This window comes from Lethenteron reissneri, unplaced genomic scaffold (genome assembly GCF_015708825.2).
Source record: "Lethenteron reissneri isolate LAM-NWPU_2019-01 unplaced genomic scaffold, ASM1570882v1 scaffold_99, whole genome shotgun sequence".
Classification (NCBI taxonomy): Eukaryota; Metazoa; Chordata; class Hyperoartia; order Petromyzontiformes; family Petromyzontidae; genus Lethenteron; species Lethenteron reissneri.
In genome coordinates, this window is record NW_026892538.1 from 63,608 (window position 1) to 73,177 (window position 9,570).

General features: G+C 55.7%; 1 protein-coding gene across 1 annotated transcript; it reads left to right on the forward strand.

Moving 5' to 3' along the window:
* Positions 1 to 2,840: 2,840 nt before the first annotated feature.
* Positions 2,841 to 6,047, forward strand: LOC133340225 (dead end protein 1-like; the record flags this gene model as incomplete). The annotated part of the gene is made up of 2 exons (XM_061548251.1): positions 2,841 to 2,891; positions 4,609 to 6,047. Coding segments are annotated over 2 exons (1,356 nt in total), but the record flags the coding sequence as incomplete, so codon positions are not given.
* Between the last annotated feature and the right edge of the window lie 3,523 nt (positions 6,048 to 9,570).

Below are 9,570 nucleotides of genomic sequence, written 5' to 3' on the forward strand. Positions count from 1 at the left end.
GTGGGTGAGTGGGTGGGTGAGTGGGTGAGTGGGTGAGTGTGTGGATGAGTGGGTCAGTGAGTGAGTGGGTGAGTGACTGAGTAAGTGAGTGACTGAGTGACTGAGTGGGTGACTGAGTGAGTGACTGACTGAGTGAGTAACTGAGTGAGTGACTGACTGAGTGAGTAACTGAGTGAGTGACTGAGTGAGTGACTGAGTGACTGACTGAGTAAGTGGCTGAGTGAGTGAGTGACTGAGTGAGTGACTGAGTGACAGACTGAGTGACTGACTGAGTGAGTGACTGAGTGACTGAGTGAGTGACTGAGTGAGTGACTGACTGAGTGACTGATTGAGTGACTGAGTGAGTGACTGAGTGACTGACTGAGTGACTGAGTGAGTGATTGAGTGACTGAGTGACTGGCTGAGTGACTGGGTGAGTGACTGCGTGACTGAGTGACTGAGTGGGTGACTGAGTGACTGAGTGAGTGAGTGACTGAGTGACTGACTGAGTGACTGACTGAGTGAGTGACTGAGTGAATGAGTGACTGACTGAATGACTGACTGAGTGAGTGAGTGACTGAGTGACTGGCTGAGTGACTGGGTGAGTGACTGAGTGAGTGACTGAGTGGGTGACTGAATGAGTGACTGAGTGAGTGACTGAGTGACTGACTGACTGAGTGACTGACTGAGTGGCTGAGTGAGTGAGTTGGTGAGTGGCTTAGTGGGTGAGTGAGTGAGTGGGTGAGTGTGTGAGTGTGTGAGTGAGTGGGTGAGTGAATCACCATCATCATAATCACCAACACCACCATCACCATCATCACCACCAACACCACCATCACCATCACCACCACCATCATCGCCACCAACACCACCATCATCATCATCACCACCATCACCACCATCACCACCACCACCATCACCACCACCATCACCACCACTGCCATCACCACCATCATCATCAACACCACCACCATCATCACCACCATCGCCATCACCACCACAATCACCACCACCATCACCGCCACCACCATCACCACCATCATCATCATCATCACCACCACCATCATCACCACCATCACCATCATCACCACAATCACCACCACCATCACCGCCACCACCATCACCACCATCACCTCCACCACCATCACCACCACCATCACCACCACCACCACCATCATCACCACAATCACCACCACCATCACCGCCATCACCATCACCACCATCATCATCACCACCACCATCATCACCACCATCATCATCACCACAATCACCACCACCATCACCGCCACCACCATCACCACCATCACCTCCACCACCACCATCACCACCACCATCACCACCACCATCATCACCACCATCACCACCACCATCACCACCAACACCACAATCATCATCATCACCAACACCACCACCACCATCATCACCACCACCAACACCACCATCACCACCATCATCATCACCACCACCAACACCACCAACACCACCATCACGACCACCACCACCATCACCACCACCAACACCACCATCACTAACACCACCATCACCACCATCACCACCACCACCATCACCACCACCACCAACACCACCATCACCACCACCATCACCACCACCAACACCATCATCACCACCACCACCATCACCACCACCATCACCACCACCATCACCACCACCACCACCATCATCACCACCATCACCACCACCACCACAATCATCATCACCAACACCACCACCACCATCATCATCACCAACACCACCATCACCACCACCACCACAATCATCATCACCACCACCAACACCACCATCACGACCACCACCATCACCACCACCAACACCACCATCACCAACACCACCATCACCACCAGCATCACCACCATCACCACCACCACCACCATCACCACCACCATCACCACCACCACCAACACCACCATCACCACCATCACCATCACCACCACCACCAACACCACCATCACCACCACCACCATCACCACCACCAGCACCACCACCATTACCATCACCACCACCATCACCACCATCACCACCAGCACCACCACCACCCGAATGTGATAGGACGTGTGATTTATGAAACGTTTCTTTAAAATCACTCGGTTTTTTCATTCAGTTGTATTCATTGTAAGTGTGCGTAGATAGTGTGTGTGTGTCTATGTGTATGTGTGTGTGAGTCCATATGTGTGTGTAACTCCATGTATGTGTCTAAAGTCGATGTCTGTCTGTGTGAGTCCATGTATGTGTGTCTAAAGTTGATGTCTTTGTGCGTGTGGGCCAATGTTTGTGTGTAAGTCCATGTGTGTGTCTGCACATGAAACAGGAGTTGTGTTGAAATGTTAAAACACAAAACAGAAACCTTTCGCAAGGAATCATGTCACTGAATGAGCCACACGAGGTGCTACTACTGTACGTGTTACATTTTATTTTGGTCTTTCGCTAAAAGTCACCTAGATAGGTTAAACATTAATATGTGTACACCTCCCACCACCCCTGTACCCCCCTACCCCTCCTGCACCCCTCATCCAGCAGTGGGTAGAGTCTACCCTACGAGATATTGACTCTAGACGTGAGTATTGAGAAAGGCATCCCAGGAATGTGCTTAAATAAACAACTTGGAGGCCACAATCGATTCTTGGCCAGAGCCTAAGCCACCACCCCTTGCTAATAAGTGACGTGTTGAGTCAACAGCCCACTGAGTCAACACTAAGGACACTGAGCCCTCAACACAGACGCGGGCGGGGTGGGTGGGTTGGAGAGCAGAGACCTCCACTCTCGGTCAAGTCGCGTGCTGACTCGCATCTTGCAGGGCTACTACTGCTGCTACTGCTGCACCATTGCTGCTGCTGTGGTGCTGTTGCTGGTACCTCTATCAGCCAAGCCTCTCATCATCACCTGCTCCTGTGTGGGTGAGTGGGTGGATGAGTGTGTGGGTGGGTGAGTAGGTGAGTGGATGAGTGGGTGAAAGTGGTGGGTGAGTGAGTGGGTGAGTGGGTGGGTGAGTGAGTATGTGGGTGAGTGTGTGAGCGACTGGGTGAGTGAGTGAGCGACTGGGTGAGTGAATGGATGAGGGGGTAGGTGGGTGGATGAATGGGTGTGTGAGTGGGTAGGTGAGTGTGTGGGTGAGTGTGTGAGCGACTGGGTGGGTTAGTGTGTGAGCGACTGGGTGAGTGAGTGAGCGAGCGACTTGGTGAGTGAGTGGGTGGGTGAGTGGGCGGGTGAGTGGATGAGTGTGTGGGTGAGTGGGTGGATGAGTGAATGAGTGGGTGAGTGAGTGACTGGGTGAGTGGGTGAGTGAGTGTGTGAGTGGTTGGGTGAGTGGGTGGGTGAGCGACTGGGTGAGTGAGTGGGTGTGTGAGTGGATGAGTGGGTGGATGAGTGTGTGGGTGAGTGTGTGAGCGACTGGGTGAGTGAGTGGGTGGGTGAGTGTGTGAGTGGGTGTTGAGTGTGTGGGTGAGTGTGTGAGCGACTGGGTGAGTGAGTGGGTGGGTGAGTGTGTGAGTGGGTGTTGAGTGTGTGGGTGAGTGTGTGAGCGACTGGGCGAGTGAGTGAGTGAGCGATTGGGTCAGTGAGTGGGTGGGTGAGTGAGTGGGTGGGTGTGTGAGTGGGTGGGTGAGTGAGTGTGTGAGTGTGTAGGTGGGTGGGTGAGTGGGTAGATGAGTGTGTGGGTGAGTGTGTGGGTGAGTGTGTGAGTGGGTGGTGAGTGTGTGTGTGAGTGAGCGAGCGACTGTGTGAGTGAGTGGGTGTGTGAGTTGGTGGGTGAGTAAGTGGGTGTGTGCGTGGGTGTGTGAGTGGGTGGGTGAGCGACTGGGTGAGTGAGTGTGTGTGTGAGTGAGTGAGTGGGTGAGTGGGTGGGTGGGTGAGTGAGTGGGTGTGTGAGCGACTGGGACATTGCGTAAGTGAGCGACTGTGTGAGTGAGTGAGTGTGTGAGTGTGTGAGTGAGTATGTGAGTGTGTAGGTGTGTGTGTGAGTGAGTGGCTGAGTGAGTGGATGAGTGTGTGGGTGAGTGTGTGTGTGAGCGACTGGGTGAGCGATTGAGTGAGTGTGTGAGTGGTTGGGTGAGTGGGTGGGTGAGCGACTGGGTGAGTGAGTGGGTGTGTGAGTGGGTGAGTAGGTGGATGAGTGTGTGGGTGAGTGTGTGAGTGGGTGGTGAGTGTGTGAGTGGGTGAGTTGGTGGATGAGTGTGTGGGTGAGTGTGTGAGTGGGTGGATGAGTGAATGAGTGGGTGAGTGAGTGACTGGGTGAGTGGGTGAGTGAGTGTGTGAGTGGTTGGGTGAGTGGGTGGGTGAGTGAGTGTGTGAGTGATTCGGTGTGTGAGTGGGTGAGTGGGTGGATGAGTGTGTGGGTGGGTGGTGAGTGTGTGGGTGGGTGGTGAGTGTGTGAGTGGGTGTGTGAGTGGGTGAGTGGGTGGATGAGTGGGTGGATGAGTGTGTGAGTGGATGAGTGAGCGAGTGGGTGTGTGAGTGGGTGAGTGGGTGGATGAGTGTGCGGGTGAGTGTGTGTGTAAGTGTGTGAGTGACTGGGTGAGTGACTGGGTGAGTGAGTGGGTGAGTGAGTGTGTGCGTTTTTTAGGGACCTCTGCTTAAACGCGTCTCTCTCTCCACTCTCTTTCTCTTCCTCTCCAGCAGTTGATTCCCCCCACTGCGTGTCAAGTTCTCCACCGGGCCCCAACCCGCTGCCCCAGCGCCACCGTAGCCAATCCACCGATGCTCGGCATGGCCTGTCTGGAGAGGGACCTGCTGTACCTCAAGCTGCGCACGGGGTACAACATCTTCCAGGAGAACGGACAGAGGAAGTTCGGACCGCCGCCCGACTGGCAGGGCCCCCCTCCCGCCCGCGGCTGCGAGGTGTTCGTGGGGAGGATCCCACGCGACCTCTACGAAGACGAGCTGGTTCCCGCGCTGGAGGCGGTGGGCAAGATCTACCAGCTCCGCCTCATGATGGCGTTCAGCGGAGAGAACCGCGGCCTCGCGTTCGTCACCTACGCGATGCGCTCCCACGCCAAGGACGCCGTCAAGAAACTCAACAACTTGGAGATCCGTCCCGGACACCGCATCGGAGTCAAAGTGAGCATGCACTTTCGCCGTCTCTTCATCGGGGGGCTGCCAAAGGACAAGACGCGAGCGGAGGTGATGATGGTGATGAGCGACGCCACAGAGGGCGTGGTGGGTGTCAAGACGAGCGTCCATTTACGCGACAACACCCTCAACCGAGGCTTCGCGTTCATCGAGTACGAGAGCCATCACGCGGCCGCCATGGCCCGGAAGAAGCTCCGTCAACTTCGCTTCTGGCTCTGGGGCCGGACCATCGAGGTGGACTGGGCCACCCCGGAGCGAAACACGGCGGCGGCTGCCGCGGCCACGGCAGCGGAACACGAGGAGGAGGAGAAGAAGGCGGTGGTCCCAGACCTGCTGCCGCCGGATTGCACCGGCGCCGGCAAGGCCGCGCACAGCCTGTTTGGGGGCTGGGGGCCACGCACGCGGCTCTGGCGGGCACCCCGCCACTCACGGCCCACGCCCGTCGGTCTGGACGAGCTGCCGGAGGCGGCCGTCTTGTCGTGGGAGACTCGTCTGCAGGCGCTGCTACGGAGCGCCGGCGTGGGCCACGCGACCTTCGAACTGCACGCTCACTCGGAGCCCGGCAGGCCCATGGGCCTCGTGTACAAGGTCTCCGTTCCCGGGATGATGCGGGAAGGCAGCGGCTTCTTCCCCGCGGTGCTGAGCTCCAGCGTGGAGGGAGCGCGCGAAGTGGCCAGCGGCCTTCTCTACGAAATCCTCGGCGACGCCAACCCCCTGTGGGTGGGCCCGGTCCCCGCCGCCACGCTGCCTCCCGGCTGCCCCGTCCGGGACCTCCCGGCGTATCCCGGCGACTTCCCCGCGCCCCGGCAGCCGGTCGCCGCGCGCCTGCCGACGAGCGGCACGCACCCATAGTGCCGCGTGGCCGTCGCGGCGGCGTTCGTCAGGCCGCGGACGGCGTCCCACCGCTCGGCGTTCGCTCTGCAGCTCACGTCCGCTCTGCAGTGTTCACCGTCAAACCGCAAGTTGCCCGCCCGCTCACTCGACGTGCTCACGTTGATCGGTTGTTGCCTCTGTGGCCGTACCCGTGAATCCCTTCCCAGGCCAGCGGGCGTGACCCCGTGACCTCGCCAGGCGTGACCCCGTGATGTCACCAGGCGTGACCCCGTGACATCGCCAGGTGTGACCCCTGTGATGTCACCAGGCGTGACCCCGTGACCTCGCCAGGCGTGACCCCGTGATGTCACCAGGCGTGACCCCGTGACATCGCCAGGTGTGACCCCTGTGATGTCACCAGGCGTGACCCCGTGACCTCGCCAGGCGTGACCCCGTAATGTCACCAGGCGTGACCCCGTGACATCACCAGGCGTGACCCCGTGACCTCGGGCGTGACCCCGTGACGTCACCAGGTGTGACCCCGTGACGTCGCCAGGCGTGACCCCGCCAGGCGTGACCCCCGTGACGTCACCAGGCGTGACCCCGTGACCTCGCCAGGCGTGACCCCGTGACGTCACCAGGCGTGACCCCGTGACCCCTCCAGGCGTGACCCTGTCATTACACTTTAATGAAAACCGACAACTGAATCCGTAAAAAAAAAATGATTTCAGGTGTTTGACGCGTCAACGCCATTTCGTTTTGAAAATGTCGGGGAGAAAAAAATATTTTGTTCACATCGCATTTTGATTCTTTATCAAATAGAAAAACCCACTCACCCACCCACACACTCGCTCACCCACTCACACACCCACTAACCCACCCACCCACACACTCGCTCACCCACTCACACACCCACTCACTCGCTCACCCACTCACCCACCCACACACTCGCTCACCCACTCACACACCCACTAACCCACCCACCCACACACTCGCTCACCCACTCACACACCCACTAACCCACCCACCCACCCACACACTCGCTCACCCAGTCACACACCCACTCACTCGCTCACCTACTCACCCACCCACACACTCGCTCACCCACTCACACACCCACTCACTCGCTCACCCACTCACCCACCCACACACACACTCACCCACTCACCTGTTCACACACACACTCACCCACTCACGTAGCGACTTTGCTACACACGGAAATGTCCGTGCACTGCCTCGTTTGCACAGCCTCTATCCCTGTGCCACGTGTAGTTCGTGCACACACAGCTGTTAAGAGTTTGATGTTTTGTTGATTCACAATTTACGTGTGTTCTCCCTGTAATGTTTTTTTGTTAATGTTTTAGTGGAAATAAAGTCGTGAAAAGTCTCTTCCTCTCTCTCTCCCCACTCTCTCGGCCGAGTATCTGCCACTGTTGGTTATGAGTGTCGCATGCTTGGGACCTTTCTTTCCCTCCTCTGCGGATTTAATTTGATGTGCTGATTTACACCCAACACATTTCAGACTTCCCTGTTTAGTCAGGGCATGTTCCTGATCATTACCAACGTTCCAATGGCCAGGAACTTCAGAGTAACCTATTACCTTTTCATGCAGCATCATCATATAATTCTCCTGGATCATCGCCTTTATAGCTTTGATCAATTGCCAATGGTTTACCGGTTCGTGTTTGTATTTATTTGTGCCGCCCTCTTTCCCCGTGGGACCACGTGGCGTGAAGTTGTGTCGCACATGAACAGAGTCGGTGCACATCACGAGTTTCCGTACTCGACTGTCACAGAGACACACACACAGAGACATAGACACACACAGAGACATAGACACACACAGAGACATAGACACACACAGACACACACGCAGAGACACACAGACACACAGAGACACATGCAGAGACAGACACACACACAGAGACACACAGAGACACACACACAGAGACACACACAGACACACGCAGAGACGCACAGAGACACACACAGACACACAGACACGCAGAGACGCACAGACACACACACAGAGACACAGACACACACACAGAGACACACACAGAGACACAGACACACACACACACAGAGACAGACACACACAGAGAGACACACACACAGAGACACGGACACACACAGAGACACACACACAGAGACACACGCAGAGACACACACACAGACACAGATACACACACAGACACACGCAGAGACGCACAGAGACACACACAGACACACACAGACACGCAGAGACGCACAGACACAGAGACACAGACACACACACAGAGACACACACAGAGACACACACAGAGACACAGACACACACACACACAGACAGACACACACAGAGAGACACACACACAGGGAGACACGGACACACACAGAGACACACACACAGAGACACACGCAGAGACACACACACAGACACACACAGAGACACACATGCAGAGACACAGACACACACACAGAGACACACAGACACACACAGAGACACAGACACACACACAGAGACACACACAGAGACATAGACACACACACAGAGACACACACAGACACATACGCAGAGACACACAGACACACACAGAGACACACAGTGACACACACACAGAGACACAGACACACACAGAGACACAGACACACATAGACACACACACAGAGACACACGCAGAGACACACACAGAGACAGACACACACAGAGAGACACACACGCAGAGACACACAGACACACAGAGATACACATGCAGAGACACAAACACACACACAGAGACATAGACACACACAGACACAGAGACACAGAGACGACATGGACACACGTAGACACGCAGAGACACACATGCAGAGACACACACACACAGAGACATGAACACACACGCAGAGACACGTAGAGACACACAGAGACATGCACGCAGAGACATGCACGCAGAGACACAAAGACACGCAGAGACACAGACACACCGTTACAGACACACACGCAGACACACGTAGAGACACAGACACGCACAGAGACCGGCAGTTGCTGCTACTGCTGCCGCTACTACTGCCGCTGCTGCTGCTGTTGCTGCTGCTGCTACTGCTGCTGCTACTACTGCTGTTGCTGCTGCTGGAGCTGCTGTTGCTGCTGTTGCTGCTGCTGCTACTACTGCTGCTGCTGTTGCTGCTGCTACTACTGCTGCTGTTGCTGCTGCTGCTACTGCTGTTGCTGCTGCTGTTGCTACTACTGCTGCTGTTGCTGCTGCTACTACTACTGCTGCTGTTGCTGCTGCTACTACTGCTGCTGCTGTTGCTGCAGCTGCTGCATAGAGTTTGTGTCTCTCTGTATCTCTGTTGTCGAGTGGATTTTCTTTCCGGGCCCTCTGGTTTTCCCCTCCACATTTGAGAGACGTGAGTTGCTAGAGTCTTTGCCAACTGCTATAAAGGTTCACGTGATGATGATGATGAACCTCATTGCTAGAACTATCATCGGTAATGGCCAGGTCAGGGCCTTCTAAAAGAGAGCTTACACACACAGCATCTCAATGAGGCCCTTGCCCGCTAAAAATAAACGCGGTTTAGTTTCTAGCTCAAGTCTTGTGCACAACAACAACATCATCACGACGCGTCCACCTGCTCAGAGCAGTTCCAGCCCAGGTAAGTGAACTTGCCACCTTTATTACCATCACCAGCACCACCACCAGCAGCAGCACAATGTCTCCCCCAGCAAAC